Here is a 23,526-nt window from a genome sequence, read left to right as displayed (position 1 = left end):
ATCTGAAATATCACACAAATGATATCTGGGAAACAAACAGGCTCACATGGAGAACAGACTTGGTTGCTAAGGGGAAGAGGGGTGGGGGCACGATGGAGTGGGAGTTTGGAGTTAGCAGATGCAAACTATTATATATAAAATGCACAAACAACAAGGTCCTACTGTGTAGCACAGAGAACTATATTCAATATCCTCTGATAAACCGTAATGGAAAAGACTATAAAAACGTATATATAACTGAACCACTTCTCTGTACCGCAGAAATCAACACAATCTTGTAAATCAACTCTACTTAATTTTTAAAAACCAAAGTTTGAAAAGCCTTAAGTATGGTCGACCATCCCTACCTTGACCTTAAGTGTGACAGGGACCTTGAATCAGCGGAGCGTCTGCTGTCCTGCTGCAGGAGGGGCGCGAGGGTGCCAGGCACTCACGGTCCCCGAGCACCTCCGGGGGAGACGGATGCGAGGCGCCCCGGCTCAGTCTGCAGCCCCACTGCGTCCCTGCTGCTCTTCTCGGGGATCTGGAGACGCCAACTCCCCGCACACCCCGCCCTCAGGCGCCGGCGTTCCCCTTGCGGGGCGGGAGCGCGAGTTAAAGCCTCCTGGGCGCCCGGGGCGCTCCGCCCGCCCGCGGCATCTACGCGCAGCGCGCCGCGCGCCCGGGTCCCGCGCTGTCCCCTCGCGGCCATGGGACGCCAGACGCTCCTTCTGCTTTTGCTTCCCGTGCTGGCCGCTCTGGGCGGCCTCGGGGACTCCGCCACCGGTGAGTGGGGCCCCCGGGGAGGGAAGCTGAGGGGCGGGGGCAGAGGAGAGCTTGGGGCGTCCTCGCTAGGTGCGCGGCGTCTCCCCGGTCCTGCGGTGACCTTTTATCCGGGAGGGCGAGGCTGGACCACCTGGAGGGGCCCCTGTTTCTCAGTCCTTAACTCCTTAACAAGCCCCGCTGGGTGGGTTGGCTCAGCGGACCAATTGGCTGTCTTGTCCTCTCTGGCCCTCAAGCCGCAGGGTAAGGAAGCTCCCTCCGCACCTGAGTGCTTGGCACACCCTCCCTCCTAGGTTCTTTCTTCCCCGAGCGTCCCGGGGACTGGGGTTGGCTTTCTAGCCCGGGTCTCTGATGCGCCCGCCGCCAAGGTTTAACCAGGCTGCAAATTTAGCCTCTTGGAGGCCCGAGACCTTGGGAGGAGACGCTTCTCTCTACCAACAGACGCGGGGGCGACGGAGCCTGGTCCTAAGGTGCGGTCAGCAAGCAACTTGGAGGGGCACTTGTTAATACCACTTAGGTGCTGGCGTGCCGCAAGGCAGAGGAGAGCTGAGTCGGGTCCCAGGGTGATTGAGACACTCTCAGCTCCCGTAGGGTCGGTGGCTGGTGACTTAGCCGGTGCAGGAGCTGCCCAGCGTTTGTCAGACCACCTGGCCTGCAGGAGTGCATCTCTCCTGACAGGTGCTCCTGATTGGCCCTCAAGGATGGAGGCAGCCTTGAAATCATTTGTTAAAGTACGCAGACACTTTCTTGGTCAAGGTACTGTGAACTGGTTTGCAGGAGATGGCCCTTCATCTCTGAGTTGTTTGTCTTCCAGGAGCGATTCTAACGCTCAGGGTTTCCCCCTAACTTGGTGGAGGGTCTCTGTTGTGGCAGGAAGCCCTTACCTGTGTGTGGTCTGTCTGCCCCACTCCTGAAATGGGATTTAAAGTTACTTGCATTTTTCACTAAGCAGTGTTTCCCGAAGCCTTCTGGTGTGAAGACATCTTCATGATGTCTGTTGTAGAACAGTGTGTGATCTGCTCTGTATATTGTACACAATATACTTTGTATATTGACAGACTATGAGAATGCTACTGTAAATTTAATATGTAATTAGATTAGTAAAGTTTAAATTTATTCACAGCAAGCATGTACCTAAATTTGAAAAGTCATGTTTGAGACTCATCTACAGATGATGTGTAGAATCCATGTGCACACTGGGTCGTCAGGCTGAGAATCCCCAGGGCAGAATGGTGTTCTAGGTGGGACTTGCCTAACAGTGCAAGTCTCTGAGGGTTGACTGCAATCCTAACTGGGATCCTTCTGGAAGAATCTGCTAGAAGAGGTGGCAAAAAAACCCAGGAGCATTTATTTGCTGGGTTTATGCCAAGTGATTTTGTGCTCATTTAATCCTTGAGTTTTCCTCTTAGAACTACTTATTCACTATCCTCACTTTATAGACAAGAAAAACTGAGGCAGTAAGTCTCCCAGGATGATGTTGTTAGTGAGTATTCTAACCAAAACTCCAAGTGAGTAGCCTGACAACTGAGCCTGGGATACATCTTAGGGGTTGCTGACCTTATCTGCTCTCAGATGGATGGCTTTGGTCCAGTTAAATGGGATCGCCTGGATAGTATGTGAGTAGCTGGCAAAGTTGTGAGCTATTCAGTAATAACCAGTACCTTCTGAGTCTTTCAGTTATAATGCAATTTATAAGCCAGCACTTAAAAATCAAACATTGAGTAAGTGTGCAAAAAAGCACTACTTTAGATGGATATAAGTAAGGCTGAGGTCTGGTCCTTACCAAAGAAGGTGAAGTCTATGCAGTGGGCTTCCACTGTCAACTCCCATCACATGGCTTTGCACACAACTTTCTATCCATGTGTACACATTGTCCCTGGGGTAGGACTGCTGGGTCTTCACTGTGTCTTGCAGAAACTTCTACTGAGTGGGCCATGTAGTTTATATTTTCTTGGAACCAAGGATTGGCTTTTTCTCTTTGAAAGTTAGGACAAAAAAAGTAAACTAAATATGGTCAGGCCTTTCCAGTGTTTTCCTCTGAGCACTGAATCCATAACAGAATTATATTTGACCATTAATCATTCAGAGTTGATAAACTCAAGTTCATGACGTGAATAAAACCAACAATATAAATCAGTGTCCTGAAAATAACTGAAAACTTAAGTGTATGTAACCAGGCTGCTAGAGGCTTTCTTATAAAGATGCCATGCAGGACCCCCAAACCCTAACTTCCCTTGAAGTTATATTTACACATGTCTAAAAGTAAAGTATGGTCAAGTGCTTTGAACCCAAACCTCTAAACTTGCAACTCTTCATACTCTGAGTTTTCAAGACCAAATCAGATCTGGAGGAAGTAGTCATATCTTGTCAAAGCACAAGTGCAAGTCTGAGCCATTCTAACAGGACAATGAGGAGGTGAATGACAGCATTCCACAGCATCAGAAAGAAGGGTCCCCAAGGGTCATCACTGGTGAAATCTCATGGGTTTTTAGGGTACTGAACTCACTAGTGTTCTCCTCGGTAGTAGTCGAAGGAAGGTCTTCCAAAGAGAACAATGACTTCAGCTTATCACAAAAAGGTCTCCTGGACCCAAGGAAGCTGGGAACTCTGATGGCTTTGCTTCTTGGTCATCCAATGCAGATGAAATGCAGTGTCATGAGACGAGGCAAGCTGCATGTGGTGGGAGGTGCATTCCTGTGGCCTGGCTCTGCAATGGAGAGTGGGAGTGCCCGGATGGGGTGGACGAGCAGTGCGGTAAGCAGCCTCCCAGCTGTGTTGTATATAATGCATTCACCCACACCTGGTCCATAGTGCTACATGCCTTGTTGACAGTTCTCCTGGTTTTCACCCTCTTGGGAAGTAATCTAAAACCCTGGGAACTCTGAGTTGTTGCAGGCTTTTGGTGGGGAAGGCCAGGGATGTGTCTTCAAGTGTTGGCAACCCTGCTGTGCAAACATGTGGAGGGAGATTTGGGATGGAAAAATCCAGCAAGAGTCTGGCTCCTCATCTTCAATTCAGACCTAAACATCTGAGACAGTGTTACTCAAACTGGAATAATACAGGGATTCCTTGATAGAAAACCCCTGCAGACCACAGTTTTATATACAATAAACTACTTCAACTTTTATACGCTTAGAGCTTTTATGTGACTGAAAAACAGTTTTCAAGTTGGGGACAAAAACTATAAAACCAACAGAAGTCAGTTAGCCATTTGGTAAATGTCCCCCTGAAATAAATTTTGAGTCCCCAGACTTTGCTGAGAGAACTTAAAACCCCAGAAGGAAGGCTGGAGGGCTTGTGTGAGGAAAGCCCATCACTTGGTGCCTGGCACCTGGGGATGCAGTGACTATGGGAGGGGACGTTCCTCATTAAAAGAGGAAAACCCCCACAGGACTGGGTGAGTGCTCCCCTCACGCACATTCCTGGGGTGGTCACCTACTGTGATTTAACATGAAACCTTGGATATCAAAACGTGTACTATTACAGGTTAGGGTAAAATTTCAGACTTGCAGAAATGCCTTGGGCTCGAGCCCCCAGACACTTCAGCCCAGCTCCTCAAGTTGACTTGCTTCGGCCTATAGTCAGACTTTGGCGGAAACACTTGAAGGTCTAATTAAGCCCCCAACCCCAGTTCCCAGGTTGCCTGAGGTCTTAATAGAGTCTCAAACGTCAAAAGAAATCAGAGTAGTAAACCTAGAAAACTGAACTAATTTAAGGGCAACTAACCACATGTGAGGATTTAAATTTATTTAAATAAATACAAATAAAGTTCAATTTCTGGATTGTACTGGCCGCATTTCAAGAGCTCAATGGCCGCATGTGACTGGTGACTGCCATTTGTGACAGCAGAGATGTAAAATGCTTTCATTGTCACAGAAAGTTTTAGTGGACAGTGGTGTTCTAGAAGAATAATGGGGAGGAGACGATAGTTTTTATTTTTTAAACTTTTTATTTTGTACTGGGGTATAGACGATTCACAATGTTGTGATAGCTTCAAGTGAACAGTAAAAGGACTCAGCCATATATGTATAGGTATATGTGTATCTGTATATATGAGGCGATGTCTATTGATCTGCTGACTGACTGCCCCTAAGGCAGGGCTACTGAGTGATGTCGTCAAAAGTAACATGGAAAGGATGGGCCAGTTTAGGGTTCACTCCAGGGACAAATCAGGAATGAATTTTTCCTTTGCTAATGAAAATACCTGATAGGAAATCCAAATTTAAAAGCTGCTAGTGCCCTGATGAGCACTTCTTCCTTTGTTCCTCTCCCCGGGCACCGCCGCTGACCCACAGAGGAGGTGTGTCGTGGACACCCGCAGGCCTGGCAGTGTGATGACGGAAGATGTATTTCCTCCCACTGGCTTTGTGATGGTGTTGGCGACTGCTTAGATGGCTCTGATGAGGCTAACTGCGGTGTGTACAGCTTATCTTTTTATCTTCGGTTGCATTCTGTTTATTAGCTGCATTGATGAGCGGCAACTGTCTTAAGTGAAGTTCGTCACAAAGTAGCTTTCTGCCTATATGCTAAACCCAGACTTTACATTGTCTCCCATATTGCAGGTGACTGTTTTCACTCACTTCTCTATTTTTCAAAACTACCTAAAATTAAGAAGATTACTAGCTTGGGACTTCCTGGCAGTCCAGTGGTTAAGACTTCACCTTCCAATGCAGGGGCTGCGGGTTCAATCCCCGTTGGGTAGCTAAGATCCCACATGCCTCGCAGCCAAAAAACCAAAACATAAGACAGAAACAATGTTGTAACAGATTCAATAAAGACTTTAAAAATGGACCACCTTAAGAAAAAAGTCTTTAAAAAACAGATGATTAGCTTTATTGACTTAAAACCTATTTTGGGGTGAAACTTCAGAACACAAAATTATGGCCACTTCTCTGACAGCTCCCGTCCCCTCCCATTCTTGGTTTTCTATGGACTAAATTCATGAGCAAATCGTAAATCCCTAAATAACAAGGCTGTGACAGGGGGTTCTACCTCACCCAACCAACTCCTGCCTTTTAGAGAGAAGGACGGCATGTCCATATCCCAAAACCCGGTGTCCAGAAGATCCGCAGTGCCAAGATGCCTGGGACCCCTGCGATGTCAATGAGGACTGTGGAAGGCGGTTCGGGGATGCGCTCTGCCCCCAGCATCGCTGTCTGAGTGGCCAGTGGCAGTGCAGGAACGGGCTGTGTATCCCGGACAGCTGGCGGTGTGACGGCGAGGACCACTGTGGGGACTCCTCAGACGAGCAGGGCTGTGGTGAGTCTCGGCCTGCCCCACCTTTCGTTAAAAGGGAGGTTGGATGGGCTCCTTTCTGCAAGCGGTGCTTTAATCCCTATGACTGAGACTCCCATCTTATATCTAAACTTGGGGTGTTTCCTAGCAATAACCAAGATTTCCTTATCCATGGAAACATAAAGCAGTGCTTAAATAGCAACTGCAGTGGACACTCGCGGCACAGCCTAGACTGTTTCCGCTGATCAAGTCTGGCCAACTTGCAGAACACCTGAGAGCCAGTATCCGGAGGCAATCTCCTAACAGATGCCTACATCCTTGTGTGGTGAATATGGAAAGAGAACATTCGTCACTAAAAAATAGAAAGCCTCCCCGAAACATGATGACTGCTACATTCCTTTTTTTTTTTTTTTACCCTCAATGCACAGTGTAGCAGAACTTCCAATTTTTTAAATGAACTTCAGTACCTTTCACTCTTCCCTACAGTTAAATCTGTAATAGTAAATGTGTTCAGATTCTAACATTTTTATAGTAATTTATAACCTGGTTTCTTAAGAGAGTATTTTTTTTTAGGGCTAATGTTATCTGACTTTAATATGATTTCAATTAGAACTATTTAATGCTAGCTCAGTTCAAGTTTAATAGAATTTCAATCCAGTGCCCTGATGTCTTAACACTGTTGCTATCAAGTCTTAAGTCCCAGTTCCTGAAAACTCTGCTTAAAAAGATAACTTCATTTCCAGCCTAGACTTGCCTTGGGTTATAGAAATAGTGCCACCTCCCTTCCTGGCTGTAAGACTTGTCTATTTTTACTACCACTCCAAATATTAATGAAAAGAATACTTAACTTCCTACACAGCTTCCTGTCCAGAAGGCATGGTTGGATGTGATGAGGGGAAATGCATTCTAGAATCCCTGATGTGTGATGGGCAAGTGGACTGCACAGATGGTACTGATGAACCCATCACGTGTGGTAAGAAGTCAATTGCTCTGCTTAACATGGGAGAGAGGAGAGTAAGATGAAACAAGCCAGCACCTCAGTTATCATGGGGTCTACTCTCTGAGATAACTCTTGGGCTCAAACTCCTTTAGAAGCAGTTATCCTTCAATGATGGATCCCTTACAAGTCCCAGCCCTTGGCTTTGGTCTCCTGAATGCGAGGAAATGTTACCTGAACTGTAAAAATTGAGGGCCATTCTCATGTTGTAGCTTTATGGAACTAGATTAGCTAAATAGCCCCCAAACTACAGGGCTCCTAAAATTCTGGAATAAGAAACATAAACTTTGCCACAAAGAAGCAAATCATTTGTTCAAGACAAAAGGGCAAATTCTCCAAAGATTTAGCCAAAGAACTGAGGAATGATGAACCTATTTGCAGGGCAGCAATGGAGACACATCAGAGAAGGCAATGGCACCCCACTCCAGTACTCTTGCCTGGAAAATCCCATGGACAGAGGAGCCTGGTAGGCTGCAGTCCATGGGGTCGCTAGGAGTTGGACACGACTGAGTGACTTCACTTTCACTTTTCACTTTCATACATTGGAGAAGGAAATGGCAACCCACTCCAGTGTTCTTGCCTGGAGAATCCCAGGGACGGGGGAGCCTGGTGGGCTGCTGTCTATGGGGTCACACAGAGTCGGACACGACTGAAGTGACTTAGCAGCAGCAGCAGCAATGCAGACACAGACACAGAGAACAGACTTACGGACACAGTTGTGGGTAGAGGGGAGGAGAGGGTGGGATGTATGAGGAGTAACATTCCCACATGTAAAATAGACAGCCAGTGGGAATTTGCTCTATGACTCAGGAAACTCAAACTGGGGCTCTATCAACCTGGAGGGGTGGGATGGGGAGGCGGGGTGGGATGGGGAGGAGGTTCAAGAGGAAGAGGATATAGGTATACCTATGGCTGGTCCATGTTGATTGGCAGAAGTCAACACAATACTGTAAAGCAATTATCCTTCAATTAAAAATAATTTAATTTAAAAAAAAGAACTGAAAGGTTCCAGTTGAGGCAGAGGGAGACGGGCATCTGTCCCCAGTCATTTTGTCATCTGTCTCTCATTTCCCCCCAAATTGATCTTAGACACTATGGTGAAAGCTCTTTTAGTACTGTTAAAGGCCGTGAAAGAAGCTTTGCACTTAAGAGATACTAAAAGCATAAACAGTAGGACCCAAAATACAGGCTTCTGTTCCTGTATAGATAATTCATTGGGATTAATAAATTATTATATCACTTCCTGAACTAATGGTCCCAGCTGTCTACAGATTCTAGAGAAAATAGAAGAGAGGTCACTGGTCCCTCCATGAGTGAACCGCACACCAACACTTGGAACAGTCCAGACGGTCCACCTTTCCCCAGCTCTGTGATTCCTAACTTTCTCTCTTCCTCTGGTCTCCCCATAAAGCCTCCACTTTCCTAGCTCATCTTCCTAGGGAAGGGGGGGCGGGTCAAAGGTTATCTTTAGCCAGGCATCTCCTCCTCACACAAGTATGGAAGGTTGTGACACAGCATGGTTTATAAAGCATTTGATCTTGACCATGTTCATCTGTACTGACCACTGTGCTGTCTCTACCAGGGAGAAACTGCTCTCTGGCCAACGGGGGCTGCGAGGGGCAGTGTGGGGACACACCCTGGGGTGTCCGGTGTTCATGTGCAGGCGGATGGCGCTTACAGCCCGATGGCCAGAGCTGTGGAGGTCAGAATTCATTTGGCTCATCTTTACAAGTTCTTATTAAACTAACTTAACATTTACCATTTTCATCATTTTCAATGTGCATTTTGATGTACATTCACAGTGTTGTGCAACCATCACACTGTTTCCAGAGCTTTTTCATCATCCCAGACAGAAACCCTGTACCCATTAAGCAATAACTCTGTCCCCCCCTTCCCTGGTAAACTTGATTGATTTTCTACCTATGAATTTATCTGTTCTAGTACTATGTATTGGGCTTCCCTGGTGGCTCAGATGGTAAAGTGTCTGCCTGCAATGTGGGAGACCTGGTTTCGATCCCTGGGTCAGGAAGATCCCCTGGAGAAGGAAATGGCAACCCACTCCAGTATTCTTGCCTAGAAAATCCCATGGACAGAGGAGCCTGGTACACTACAGTCCATGGGGTTGCAAAGAGTCAGATATGACTGAGCAACTTCACCTTCACTTTCTTTCAGTACTATGTATAAGTGGGATCATACAGTGTTTGTCATTTTGTTTCCTGCTAACTTCACTTAGCTTGTCTTTAAGGTGCATTCATGTTGAAAAGGTATTTCCCTCCTTTTTAAAGGCCAAATAATATTCCATTGTATGCATACAGTTTGTTCTTTGTATATGCAGGCTCCGCATCTGCAGATTCAACCAACTGCGGGTTGAAGATACTGGGGTGGGGGTGGTGTGGGGAGTGGGATTCTAGAAAGTTCCAAAAGCAAAACTTGAATTTGCTGTCTGCTAGCAACTATTTACATTGTATTAGGGATTATGAGTACTCCAGAGATGACTTAAAGTATATGAGAGCATGTGCATAGGTTATATGCCAATACCAAACTATTTTATACAAGAGACATGGATTTTGGTATTCTCTGGGGGTCCTGGAACCAATCCCTGTGGATACCAAGAGACGACCGTGTGTCACATTTTGTTTATCCATGCATATGTTGATGCACAGTTGGGTCATTTCCACCCTTTGGCTACTGTGGACAATGCTGTTGTAAACAATGGTGTGCAAGCGTTCACTGAGTCCCTGCTTTCAATATTCTTGGGTATACAACACTAGGGGAACTGCTATGTCCCATGGTAAATTCTGTGTTTAACTTTTTGAGAAACCATCAAACTTTTCCACAGAGGCTGCGCCATTTGACATTCCCATTAGCAATGCACATGGGTTTGGATTTCTGCACATCCTTGCAGCTCATTCTAAATTGGGCTCTGGTTGGCTTGAGATGGGTCATGTCCCTGGGAATGCTGCTAGAGTAACAGGGACGCACATCTAGGGTCCCTGTATTGATGGTTCTGCTGCAAGGCACTCACATACAGGGGAATCCTATGGACATGGGGATTTTCTATCCCAGGACCCACACAGTCGTCTCCACTTAATGCATGCTCCATGAGCATCTGAAAAGTGGCCCCAAAGAACAAAAATACTTGAGATCGTTCCTCAGTCTTCGCTAATTTCCAACTCTCTGTCATCAGATGTGGATGAGTGCTCAATGGCATACAGCCCCTGTGGCCAGCTATGTCATAACACACGCGGCTCTTACTCCTGTGGGTGTGTTCGAGGTTACCAGCTCCACAATGGCACTGACTGTCGTGTTACAGGTGAGTTTCAGTACCGGAAGCAAAGCAGAGCCCCTGTCCTATCCTTGGCAGCATTTAGGTAAGAGTGATATAGACAATTCACTTCAGGGCCTGGTATTAGAGATGACGCCACTCTTTCCATAGAGAACTGCTATTATAATGTTAGTTGATCAGTTTTGAGTGTCAGTTGCTATCATGTGTCTTTAAAATGATTGGGCTTTCCAGGTGGCACTAGTGGTAAAGAGGAGGAGACACAAGAGACATGGGACATGGGTTCCATCTCTGGGTTGGAAAACCCCCCTGGGGGAGGGCATGGCAACCCACTCCAGTATTCTTGCCTGGAGAATCCCATGGACAGAGGAGCCTGGTGGGCTACATTCCCCTGGGTCACAAAGAGTCAGACATGACTGAAGTGAGTTAGCACACATGCTTGTCTTTAAAATGATTTAGTTTTTTTGTAGGATCTACAGCTAGGTGCTGTAGATGATCTTGTAGGTGCAATTGATGATCTTACTTTGTCCTGTACCACTTCCACGATGGGTCACTTTATTATATTTGACTGTTGTCTATAAGGCCTGGAGAGAGGACCTCTGTCTAGGGGTGAGGGGCTGAATCTGAAATCAGGCAGAAAAGTTCCAAAGATTCATTTCAATGTGCTAGAGTTCAGAGGAGGAATTGAGGCTTCAGGTGGTCAACCAGGTCTCCTCTAGATCCACCTTAGTCCAGACTTTAGACATAAGTAGGTTTTGGTATGGGCCACTAGCCAACATCTTTAGTTAAGGAGAATGGTGTGAAAGAAAGTTTCATAGTCATGAGTCACCTTCTACTTCTATTGCAGATGCTGCTGTTAAAATTCTTATTGCAGCAGATAGAGAACTTGGTATCCTGGATCGAGGAACAGGCATCTATGAGACACTGGTACCTGTAAAATCAAGGCCTACTTCTGTTGCATATGATCTAGAGAGAAGCATGTACTTCTGGGTGGATGAAATCTTAAATGTGTTTGTGCTTGGGAAGCCAAACCCTGCTCCTCTCTATCCAGGTATATTTCTTGATATTAAGAGCCCTAGCTTCTTTAAGCTACTTAAACGTTGTGTGAGAAATATATGTTCATCCGGACATCTTCTGTGACTCACTTGTCATGAATCATGAGAGTACATAATATCTTCATTTAAGTCTATGTAGCTTGATTCTGTAGGAGTTTCGTAGAGCATAACCTGAGATGAGATTGTTAAGCAGTATGCAAGGTATAGAGATGTGGGCTCAGGCCAAGGTTAGTCTCAGCTCCATCACTTGGCGTATGATCCTGAGCAGGTTGTTAACTCCTTTGAACCACCATGTAAAAGATGAAGATAACAGCATTGGGTAACAGTCTCATTGGGTAAGTATGGGGATTAAGGGGAAGAAGTGCTTAGCAGAGTCCTGGATGCACAGAAATCCTCTGCTGGCAGTTAAGAGGTAGCATTCATCACAGCATTCCCAGAAAAAAATATCAAAAACTTAGATAGTGAACATTGTCCCAAACTGAGGTCACATTCTCCTGGATGTCTTGGTTATACTTCTCCTAAGACCTTTGTCTTTCCTTACTGCCCACTGTATATTGGGAATACCTCACACAGCAGAAGCTCTCATTCATTCCCTGTGTCCTGTTGGCTTGAGATCAGAAGGTGCGGAAAAATTTTGTTGGAGTCTCTTTTTTCAAGGTGAGACGGGTGTAGGAGAACACAGAAACATAACACTGTCTCTTGTAATCCCCAGAACTTAAAACCATCAACAGTATCTCTTTGGACTGGTTCACGGGGCAGTTGTATTGGGCTAGCAGCTTTGCCAGGGTCATCTGTGCTGGTTTAAGTGATGGCAGAGGCTACGTCAGAATCTTGGAAAAGGATCTTGTGCCAGAGCAACTCATCGTGTTTCCTGCAAAGAAGTAAGTCGCGCTTTCTTCGGAATATATCCCAAATCATTGGTTGTCTTAGGTATTTAAGTTGATAAGAGAACAGGTCAACCTTTTCGACCTAGGTCTCATTTGCTCCAAAAAATTCTTTATTTTGAAGTCTAAATTGAATACCATAGAGCCAAACTTTTCAAAGTCTACTGAGTCTGAGAGCAGAAATCTCCAGCATTCTGACCAGTGGAATGATAAGAGGTCTGTGTGAGCCACCGGGGCAGCCTGGCTGGTTAGAATCGTATACATGCCCTGGAGTGGATTCTCTAACCCTTGTGTCTCTGCTGTTCTCAGGTACTTGTATTGGGTAAATCGAGGTGGGAAAGGCCTGAGGACTATCGAAATGGCAGGGATGGATGGCTCTGATAGGAAGGTGCTGGCGGTGGTCAACATGGAGGAGCCCACAGGGCTGACGCTGGACCAAGTGGCTAGCAGACTCTACTGGATCAGTGAATATAAAGAGGTACCATGGATGGGTCAGGAGGAAAAGGTAAACCTGTTTAGTAGGGGTCAAGGGTTCTTTTGAGGACAGAGCTCTCTTATGTGTTGCATTAACTCAGTGAAGTAGCTTCTGGCTGTGAAAACCGAGAAAAGCACGGCGTCTTCAGATGGAATTGGACTGTATCAGCGCAGGTTGGGAGACTCTGTGTGACTTTCTTAAGCTCTCTACAGTCAAACCCAGCATTGGAATCTCCTGGTTGTCTAGGTCATGTTCTGTATGGTACCTGGGATATAAAATGTTTTAAGGTGGCAAAAAAACAAACAAACATGCAGTTACTTAAGTACCTTAGTGTCTTCTGCCCACATTTCTAGGTTTTCATATTACAGGTCATGTTATCTTATTTTTGAAACCATCAAACTAAAAGACCAGTTGGACATGGGGGCTGAAAGCACAGGCTTGGGAGTCATATATTTAAGCCTATTTCTTCCAGCTGTGATTTCTGGTTACCTAGGGTGCCTGTTTGAGCTCTTCTTGCCCTCTCTGGAAAGAGAGAGAATGCCTGCCTCGGGAGGTGGTTGGGGAATGTAGTAGAAGGATTTGGTACAATGTCTGATGCAGACACTATGTTATAGTAGCTACTTGCACAAGATTTATGACCCTAATTGATATAAGAAGCAGCTCAATCCTCTGCCTTTGGCATTAGCCTCTGCGGATCCCAAGATCACTTCATCTCTATCAAATTGATATCAAAACATGTTTAATTGGTGTCCAAGAAACTGAGGTGCACTGAGGTGGTCACCCCTCTTGCTGCCTCGCTCTCAAGAGACCCTGTCACCCTTTCAGTCCATAGAGACGGTGAATGTGGACGGCTCTGGGAGGCACACCTTTCCGAAGGTCTTCCGGGAAGAGGATGATCCAGTGGGACTGGCCGTATTTGAGAACTCTTTCTTCTGGGCAAATAAACTACAGCTGTTTCACACTTCACCCCACACCACAAAGGAGAGAGTGGTGCTGCTAAACGCTTCCATATCTGCCTTCTTGGTACTCCACCAATCCCAACAGCCTAAAAGTAAGTCTCATCACTTGCTTTCAAAACACTTATGAATCAGAACTCGCACTAAATGGAAACCCCCCCTAAATTACTACCTCCATCTGTTGTTGGAACTTGCTATTTTGGGGCCGGGGAAATGTTCTGGGTATCGTTCCAGACGTAACCCAGGACTTTTGAGTAAGATGAACAGAATGAAACTATCTGCTGGAAAATTTGTTCCAGGCACATACCTGGCTTTTATCTAACATAGCAACCAGAGTTTTTTTTTTGTTTGTTTGTTTTTTAGCAACCAGAGTTTTAATACACAAAACATCTGAGTTTTAATACACAAAACGGGGGTTGCGCTGTTCACCAAAGGACCAGAGTAGCTTTCTCACTGACACGTCAATTGATAACAGAAAATTGAACCAAGCTTGGCATCCTGCTTATAGGGGGAAGTCACATGTTTGTTGACTAGGAGTTAAAAGCTTGTTAATCTGAAATTGTCAGCTTCAACTCAGATTATACTTCTTCTTGGTCCAAGTAACTAATCAAAGTGGAGAACTGCAACCACTATTTACTTCCTATCAGCAAGCTAGACAGTTATTTTGCCTTAACTTGGAGGGGGAAGATACTGTTAGTTGAAGCTTTCTTAGCCTGAGCTTACTGTAGAGAGGTCATTGTCACCATCTGAAAGACAGGGGACCCCAGGAGCTTAAAGTCAGCATGCCTAACTTAGAGGGTGACAAATATATTGGGATTCCTTTTAAAGCAAAAATGCCTTCACTCCTTTGAGTCTTAAGTTTTGAATTGGTTTGGATAAATCCATCTGTTTTTACTTTAAAACAGGTAAATACCCAGCATATGTTCCAGGTTCTTGCAGCCACTTGTGTCTCCTGTCCCCCGTCCATCCCAAGGGCTATAAGTGTGTTTGTCCAGAGGGGATGTTTCTTTTACCTTCCGGCACGTGTAGTGGTAAGGATGCTGGGTGAAGTGGGTTTGGCTCAAGAAGCCACATTCTGTGGTAGGTCTGGAAATAATATCACTTCTATTTTTGAATTAATCACTTTTGTCCTGAAAGCACAAGTTTTGTTGTCTAAAGACCTTGATTAGGTTTTTTATTGTGTTAAAATAGACATAACAAATTGTACCACTTTATTTGTAAGTGTAGTATTCAGTGGCATTAAGTATATTCATATTTTTGGGCAACCATCAGCCCCCCTTGGTCTCCAGAACTTTTTCATCTCCCCAAACTGAAATTCTATTCCTGTTAAACAATAACTCCTCATTCCCCTCTCCCCCTACCCCTGGCAATCACCATTCTACTTCCTGTCTCTGTGAATCTGACTACTCCAGGTACCACATCTAAGTAAAATGGTACAGTATTTGTCATTTTGTGACTGGCTTTTTTGACTTAACATCATATCTTCAAAGTTTGTCTATGTTATAACACGTGACAGAATTTCCTTTTTAAGGTGGGATAATATTCCATTGTATGTAGATACTACATTTTGTTTATCCATTCATCTATCAATGGATATTTGGGTTCAGTAACTTTTAAAACAAGAAAAAATAGCTTATACTACTCAGTTTTACATGAAAGACTAATGACTAAGTTGGTATAAGAAAGAAACCCTCTACAGTCTTATGACTATAGTATGTACTGACTCATGCTTGTAAGCAGAGTGTCTACGTTAACATTGTTAACATAATTCCTCATGTCACTGTTCCATCTCTGAAACTATAAGGGCTACATAATTGGTTGAACATCACTGCCCAACTCCTTGAATTTTTCCTATAGAACAGTGAGGTTGTAAGAAGAATAAATGATATAAATATGTTGATGCTCTAACTGCCTTTGTAGAAGGCAATTCACAATAGGTAGCCATGGAGCATGATTATGGTGTAATAAGCCGTTGCGCCAAACACAAGTCTTTAGCTTAAAATGTTTCTGAACCTTATATACACAGTTAAGCACCCAGGTAACTTTTCTTTAGATAGGCAGCCTAGCTTAAAATTCTTTGTGTTGAAATGTGTGTGCTACAGGCAAGGATTTGATGACCTTACTGAATCAAACAGCAACGCTGAGGCCCTAATCCTCAGGATTCTATGTTAATCTTTTTGCAGAAATTTAGAGGACTTGGTGCCTTGGGGAAGCTGAGCAGCGCTTTCATTTGCCCAAATGACTTCCCTCTCTAAGGAAGCCAAGGCATTCATGTTGTGTATATGTGCTTCAGAAGCAAACTTTATAAGATCCTAGAATTCTTGGGGAAACTCAACTTGAGAGAGCAGTGTTATTTCAGAGGGGAACGTGGGGGTCCCTGACAAATGCTCCAACAGTACATCTCTCTTTTTCTTCGGTAGAGTTAAAACTAGTGTTTTCCTCTGGCAAACGTCTCTACTTGTTGAAAGTTGGTTTTATGGGAACTGCTATAGAGAGAAGCCTAGTTCAAGAGCATCCAAGGAACATCTACTTGCTGGATATTGACTGGAAAAGAAACCTCATCTACTGGACAGATAGCCAGGGACATCTGTTTCGCTCAACTGGCTACCTGGGGGACAAGCAAGAGATTTGGACAGAACATACAGGTAGCTTGGGTTGGTTATTTTGAATTTTTTCCTTTATTCTCTGGCTCTAGATTTAAGTAGGCTCCCAAACATCTCCAAACCCCTACCTGTCTCTGATCTGAATCAAGCTTAATACCAAAGAGTGGTTCTTAACTAATTTAAATATTAAGTGTCTGTGATTTACCCTTGTTCTTATGAAGGGTGTGTAGACTCTTAAAAGGCTACCATGATTTGGGAAATACTGAGGTCAGCGATAAGGGTTTTAAAATTCTACTTTTCTGGCCTTACATCTGGATAGGATGGAAACAGACCTTAAATACTTCAACTTTGCATTGCAGATTTTTCTTACACTAATTTAGAAGCAATTTGCAATGCAGATTTCAGAGAGAACCAGCAAGATATTTTTTTAATTTGATAATATATACTTTCTCTCCCCTCCCACACTCCTACATGGCATACCCCACCCTTAGCTCCCTGTACTCAGCCTAAATGAAAATATCTGCTTTATAAAAGAAAACTGAGAGGTGAGTTCCAGGGTGAGTAATCTGATTTCTGAATGCCTGTACTGTGGGTATTCTAAGTGCCAAGGAACTGCTTTACTATATGAAGTGCTGTATTGGAATCCATGTTCCCAAGACACCCTTCAGATCAGTGGCTGATGTCTTAATCCTTACGGAACTGGAATGACATCAGACAATTTTTATTTTCTTTGTTTAGGACACCCAGTTTTTGTTGCAGAATTGCTTGGTGGGGGGGGTGGGGTGGGGAAGAAGCACATGTCTGGTATTACAAGTATTGAGGTATAGTAAAGGTGGCACAGTGTTAAAGAATGCACCTGCCAATGCAGGAGGCACAAGAGACGTGAGTGCCATCCCTGGGTTGTAAAGATCTCCTGGGAAGACCCCCCAGATGGCAACCCACTCCCGTATTCTTGCCTTGGAAATCCCATGGACAGAGGAGCCTGGCAGGCCACAGGCTGTGGGGTCACAAAGAGTCAGACATGACTGAGTGGCTGAGCACATAAATACACAAAGGAGACACACAGATGTTTTTCCTACACAGTTAACTGGAAAGCTTGACAAAGCCAGGCAGGCCTTTTCTGGGTAGTAATCAGCTTGACCTCTGCTCCCAAGGCCAGTTTGCAGGATCTCAGGGCCTCCTTACAACTCTTGGGTCTGCAGCTTTCACCTTATTTTTATATCAGCGTGTACACGTCTCTTGTGTCTCCTCATCGGCAGGTGGATTCTTTACCACTGTGCCACCTGGGAAGCCCTTTACTACACCTCAGTGCCTGTGACACCAGTATGTGTCCCCCCACACACCAAGCAATTCTGTAACATAAACTGGGTGTCCTAAACAAAGGAAAGAAACATTGCCTGAAGCAATTCCAGTTCTATAAGGATCAAGACATCAGCCACTGATCTGAAGAGTATCTCAGGAACATGGATTCCAACTCAATGGACATGAGTTTGAGTAAACTCTGGGAGTTGGCGATGGACAGGGGTGCCTGGCGTGCTAGAGGCCATGGGGTCGCAAACAGCCGGACATGCCTGAGCGACTGAATTGAACTGAACTGTACTGACATCTGTGTTGTTTTCTCTTGGGTGTGTTAATCTTGTCTTCAGACTGAAACTTGAGGCTAGAAAAAACAAATTAAGTTCTGAATCAAAAATGGGAGGGCTTCAAAATTCCACTTTAGGAAAGAGTGCACGTTTTTAAGAACTGGTGTAGAGTCACTCTGAGGGCATTCTGTGATGCTCGCATGTGGGATTTTTGTGGTTACATCTGACTCCAGAGGAAAGCATGTATTTTCTGCAGAGGGCAGAGCCCAGTGAGGTCCAGAGAAACACTACCCCATGGGGCCAGTGTGTTCTTAGGAAGTTGCCAGTCTTCCACCTAGCTATCCAACTTATAAAATGCAGTAAGTGTCTACCTTGCCTAGAGGTTGTCAAGGATCAGGGGAGCTCATACTGACAGACAAGAAACCAGAGTAGGCATGATGGGACCCTCATGCAAACAAGGTGTGTAGGTTTCTAGGGCATGATCTTTGCATCCTGCAGCTGTCTGACTTCATCCCTGGCCCAGAGTTTAAGACAGAATGAGAACACATTTGAATGTCCTTCCTAATGGGAGCGACTTGTCCTCCTTACAGTCTGCTCAGCAAATGTGGACATTCCAACTGGGAACTTGTACTGGCTGCCCTGTGACAGGAGTGCTATTCAGAGGACGAGACTTGCTGGCCCAGACACCCATACCCTGTACAAAACGGGCAGCGTTATACTGCATCTCCTTCTCGACTGGCCGAGGAGGCTGCTCTACTGGGTGGAGAGTGGGGAACCCTTGCAAAGTATGACCCTTGAGGGCAAAAGCATACAGACAGTCTGGAGAGGCACTTGGACGGCAGACACCCACGTGACCTTAGATCTCGGCTCTTCCAGCATCCTCTGGACCACCAAAGGGTTAGGTAAGTGCTGCATAACCAGTGAGGTTGGAAGAGGCTTGAGGGGCTGAATGAGAGTCTTCTTTTTAGTAGTAATGACACCATTTTTAGAACTAATTAGATATAGCGTCAAACTCTGATTTTCATAGTTAAAGCTTGGGCACAAGTCACTGATCTCAAACTATTCTCATCTATGAGTCTAAATTTATGATTGAAGAGATAGAAAACTTCAGAAATAGTGTACTTAATTTTTAACATTGCAAAAAGCTATTTGTTTCTACTTCTGTAAGTAGAAGTAATGGAATGAAACTTCCATTATAAACAAAATACAGATACTTTGGTTATAACTTGACAGCAGGTACATATTACACCTTTGTAGCTGAATATGATAATCTCCTCACCCAGAAGTCTCAAGGATGACCTGATGGCACTGTGCTAATGACTGGGGTTGTAGGACTGGTGGTCAAGTCACATCTGATGTTTCCATGCAGTACCCCTCACTTTTCTGGAGCTTTAAACACTTCTTTGGATTATCTTTAACTATAGAACTAAAACTTACAAAACTTCATAGACAAATCTGTGCATATTTTCAGTGCGAGGTCATTGAAACTTTCAATCCAATGGTGCCCTTGCCTCCTTGCTGTCACAGGTTACTTGTTCTGTATCAGCTTATAAAGACTTGACTCTTTCTTAGGGTTGCAAAGTCTGAGTCTCCTAAAAAATAGAACCTACACTTTGAATGAGACTTGGAGTGATGGCATGATTGCGGCCCATGAGCCCTACCTGCTGACTCTGAACAGAACCGCTCTCGTGCTGTGGAACAGGAGGAAGCCAGAGCCTTTCCCAGTGTCAAAAGAGGCCTACATCCAGAAGATGATCATCTTGGCCGAGAACCTGGAGGTTCCAGGCAAGTCTTCCCCTGGGGGGTTTTCTTAGAGATCCATGTTACCCTGCTCTCCTCAGTGTTCAGCACGCCTTCTGCCGAACTTGTCCTTGTACTGAAGCTTGTTCAAGTAAGAATCTAACACATTTCTCAAAGTTGCTAAACAACACCAGTTCCCGAGTAATACCCCAAGGAGGGTGCACACCCTAGCCCCTTTTGGGAATCATCTTTCACGTTAGCATGTTGAAGCTCTTAGTTTGGCAGTAAAGAGATCTATTTAACTTGCTCTAAACAGGTTTCCCGGGCTTCCCAGGGGGCACAGCAATAAAGAATCTGCCTACCAATTTGTGAGACCCAAGTTTAATTCCTGAGTCGGGAGGATCCCTTGGAGAAAGAAATGACAATCCATTCTTGTATTGTGGCCTGGAAAATTCCACGAACAGTGGAGCGTGGTGGGCTACAGTCCATGGGGTCGCAAAGAATGGGACACAACAGAGCACCGATGCATGCAAACCAGTTTCCCAAGCTGGCTTCCCAAGCTGGCTTTTTTTTTTTTTTTAATTAAACTGAGGAATCCCCTTTCTCATAGCAGTGACATCTTGCAGGGGATCTTCTGTGAAGCTGCTCTGGGTCCTGGTTACCAGGGGAAGCAGCTCTTCTGTTAAAGCTGTGCCTTGATCATTCAGATTAATCTGCTTAAAGCTGGTTTAACTATTTTCATATAAACCTTGCCAAAAAATCTGATTTCAGATCTTGAGGCAGAAGAAAAAGTCTTATCACAGGATTTAGGGAGCTTCCTTGGCGGAAGCAGCTGAAAACTCCAAGGAAGAGTAGAAACAGAGATGCCCAGACATGTTCCTTCTCCCATGTACCTGCCCCCTAGAGGTCTTTCATCTCCCCCTGCAGTCTTAACTATTGTTTTCTGATTCACTGGTTTGACTTGATTTTTCAAGGTTAAGAAGTATTAGATGTAGGCATATGTTTCCTAGGTGGTAAAATATGTTAACAGGAGGTTAACTCTTGGTTTAAAAAAAAATCCAGTTTTGATTATTCTTCTAGCATACCCGTTAGGTTTCTGTGACAGGTGCTGAAGAATACTAACTGGTAACTTCTGGAAGTGCCTAACTCAGACATCTCACTGTGAAACTGAAGTCCCTTCTTCAGAAACTTACTTTATTCTGCATGCCTAGAATATAGCATCGGGTAGTGGAAAAAATTAAATTTATAGGCCTGAAAGGAAAAAACAATTTCCCCCAACTCAAAACCATGAGATAATGGGCCAACACACCACATACATGGTCTAAAGATCCAGGGTCTTTACTCTTTCTTTCTACAAGGTAGACAGACATAGCTACCTGGCCATGACGCGGGTTTTTGGGGAGCCGGGTGGTAGAAGCCTGTCTCCACTGCTGACACCTGATGGACTGACCTGCTGACACATTGGTGATTCTAGATCCTGAGGTCAAAGGAGAGGCAGCCCCCAGCCCTCCTCCCCCACCCCCGCCAGCCCCTGTCCTCTGCACCCGATCCTCTGTGCCCTGTCGGGATGGGCTGGAGTGCATCTCCCGGGGGTACCTCTGTGATGGCAAGCAGGACTGCGGGGACGGCTCGGATGAAGAGAACTGCTCCCGCTTCTGCAACAGACCAGGTGTGTCACCACCTCCTGGTCTCTTGTCCCAGGTGTGCTAATTCTGCCTCGGGTGCATGCGATGAATTGCCGGAGTGTTCATTATAATCACACTTGCTTTCCCTATAAATTTTCATAGATTACATAGCCTGTCAGACACAGACTGTCTGATTGCTCATTTTATCACATTTAAGTCCCAGTGTTTTACCAGGTATAATTTGACTATGTTTCCTTGCTTCCTCAAATTTGCCTAAGTACTCCAATAGCTGCCTTTATATTGGCACAGAGTGACCTAAATGGACCACTTATAACTGACTTGGTCATATTTTAACAAGTTGTTAAAGTAACCAAACCAATATGAAGCCTTAGTATTTCAAGGACCTAGTTCAGCTTAATTAACCCTAGCACTTTATTAAAGCTCACTTATGGATCAGTTAAGATATAGAAGTCAGGGGACTTCTCTGGTGGTCCAGTGGTTAAGCCTCCACCTTCCAATGCAGAAGATTCGGGTTCAATCTCTGGTCAGGGAACTAGATCCCACATGCCACAACTGAGAATTAGCATGATGCAGTTAAAGATTCCTCTTGCCTCAACAAAGATTAAAGATCCAATGTGCTACAACTAAAACCCGGCACAGTCAAATAAATAAAAAATTTAAAAATATGTATATCTAGAACTCAACGGGCTTTCTAGGTGGCACTAGTAGTAAAGAATCCCCCTGCCAATGCAGGAGACATAAGAGACGTGGGTTCAATCAATCCCTGGGTTGAGAAGATCCCTTGGAGGAGTGTATGGCAACTCACTCCAGTATTCTTGCCTGGAGAATCTCATGGATTGAGAAGACAGGCGGGCTGCAGTCCATAGGGTCACAAAGAGGCAGATATGACTGAAGCAACTTAGCATGCACACACAACTCAAATAAGATCAGTCTAACTACCCCTCGAACTCCAGAATGAGGGTGAGTTTAATCCAGTAATAAAACTTCAGTTTGATGAACATATATGGGCCTTGCTTTTGACTTGTTCCATGGAAGGGGTCTTCCAGTGTATGGATGGAAACAAGTGCATCGAGGAGAAATATCACTGTGACGGAGCCCAGCAGTGCTTGGACGGCTCCGATGAGCTGGGCTGCTGGAAGCCCGTTGAAGACTGCTCTCTGCGCTGTGACAACAAGACCCGCTGTATCCCCAAGAGCTGGCTGTGTGATGGCCACCCCGACTGTTCTGATGGAAAAGACGAACAAGGATGTAGTAAGTTCCATGGAAGTTATTTGGAGTTTTTCCAACTACATTGTAGTCAGTTCTCCTTATTTGTGGGAGTTACATTCTATAAAGCTGCCATGAACACTGAATTAGAGGATATTGGATCACTGCTCCTGGAAAATATACAGGGTGAGGTTTCTTAGAGTCTCTGGTCAGATTTTTGTCAACTGATCAATATAGAACCTTTTTAAAATATGTGTTTCTGTTTAAAGATGACTTAACATGTATTGTTGACTCAGTAATACCTGGCAGTACCGAAACTCATGCTGAACAGAGCTTATTGAATGCATGTATATTTTCCCATAAGATACACTGTAGACTCCTTACCCTTAGGAGCACCAAACAGCACTTCAGCACTACATTTGGAGTCATTTTAAATAGAAAAATCACTAGAAAGTTAAAAAAAAAAACCATGAAAAACATGGTCCTAAATGACTGCAAGACATCCCTGATGGCTTAGTGGTAAAGAATCAGCCTGCCAATGCAGGAGATGCAGGTTTGATCCTTGGGTTGGGGGGATCCCTGAGAGGAGGAAATGGCAACCCACTCTAGTATTCTTGCCTGGAAAATTCCATGGACAGAGGAACCTGGTGGATTACAATCCATGGGGGTCACAAAGAATCAGACACGACTTGGCGGACAACAAAAAGGATTACCAAAAGGATACTTCTTTTAGTCTGAGAATGGAAACTTAAGGTCAAAATGGTGCCTTTTCAGCCCCGGTTGGAAAGGTGTGTTGCAGGCAACTCACATTAGGGTCCCAGGCAGGAATCTCGCTCCCCTGCCTGTCCGAGCATCCTCCTACGTGTCTTCCCGTCCCTGTCCCCCAGCTCTCGTCCTCCAGGAAAGGAGGATTTTCTGGGCTAGCTGATAGACCTTTTCTGCCCTAACAGTCTGTATGAACCACCTTCCTGCCCTAACCCACCTTCCTGCCCTAATTAAGCTGGGGCTTAATTCCTAAGGTGACAGGAGAAGACTGGGAGTCTTCAAACCATTTTATTTGCCATCAGATTGCTTCTTCTCCATCTGGCTGAGTTGTTACCT

The 23,526-nt window shown here is 44.9% G+C and overlaps 1 protein-coding gene across 1 annotated transcript in view; it reads left to right on the top strand.

The window, feature by feature from the left end:
- Positions 1-329: 329 nt before the first annotated feature.
- LOC122687897 (low-density lipoprotein receptor-related protein 2-like) overlaps positions 330-23,526 on the top strand; it is a 40,344-nt gene continuing 17,147 nt past the window's right edge. Inside the window, exons 1-17 of the mRNA XM_043893633.1 lie at positions 330-765; positions 3,403-3,516; positions 5,058-5,177; positions 5,782-6,021; positions 6,857-6,970; positions 8,577-8,696; positions 10,182-10,307; positions 11,125-11,328; positions 12,045-12,213; positions 12,526-12,694; positions 13,517-13,742; positions 14,553-14,678; positions 16,068-16,292; positions 18,424-18,735; positions 19,406-19,618; positions 21,048-21,242; positions 22,255-22,470. Of these exons, the coding sequence (XP_043749568.1) occupies positions 330-765; positions 3,403-3,516; positions 5,058-5,177; positions 5,782-6,021; positions 6,857-6,970; positions 8,577-8,696; positions 10,182-10,307; positions 11,125-11,328; positions 12,045-12,213; positions 12,526-12,694; positions 13,517-13,742; positions 14,553-14,678; positions 16,068-16,292; positions 18,424-18,735; positions 19,406-19,618; positions 21,048-21,242; positions 22,255-22,470 (3,325 nt within the window). The remainder of the gene's footprint in view (positions 766-3,402; positions 3,517-5,057; positions 5,178-5,781; positions 6,022-6,856; positions 6,971-8,576; positions 8,697-10,181; positions 10,308-11,124; positions 11,329-12,044; positions 12,214-12,525; positions 12,695-13,516; positions 13,743-14,552; positions 14,679-16,067; positions 16,293-18,423; positions 18,736-19,405; positions 19,619-21,047; positions 21,243-22,254; positions 22,471-23,526) is intronic.

The sequence above is a fragment of the Cervus elaphus genome, chromosome 32, assembly GCF_910594005.1.
Source record: "Cervus elaphus chromosome 32, mCerEla1.1, whole genome shotgun sequence".
NCBI classification, from domain to species: domain Eukaryota; kingdom Metazoa; phylum Chordata; class Mammalia; order Artiodactyla; family Cervidae; genus Cervus; species Cervus elaphus.
The sequence above is the reverse complement of the archived record's forward strand: the minus strand, read 5'-3'. Positions and strand labels throughout refer to the sequence as shown.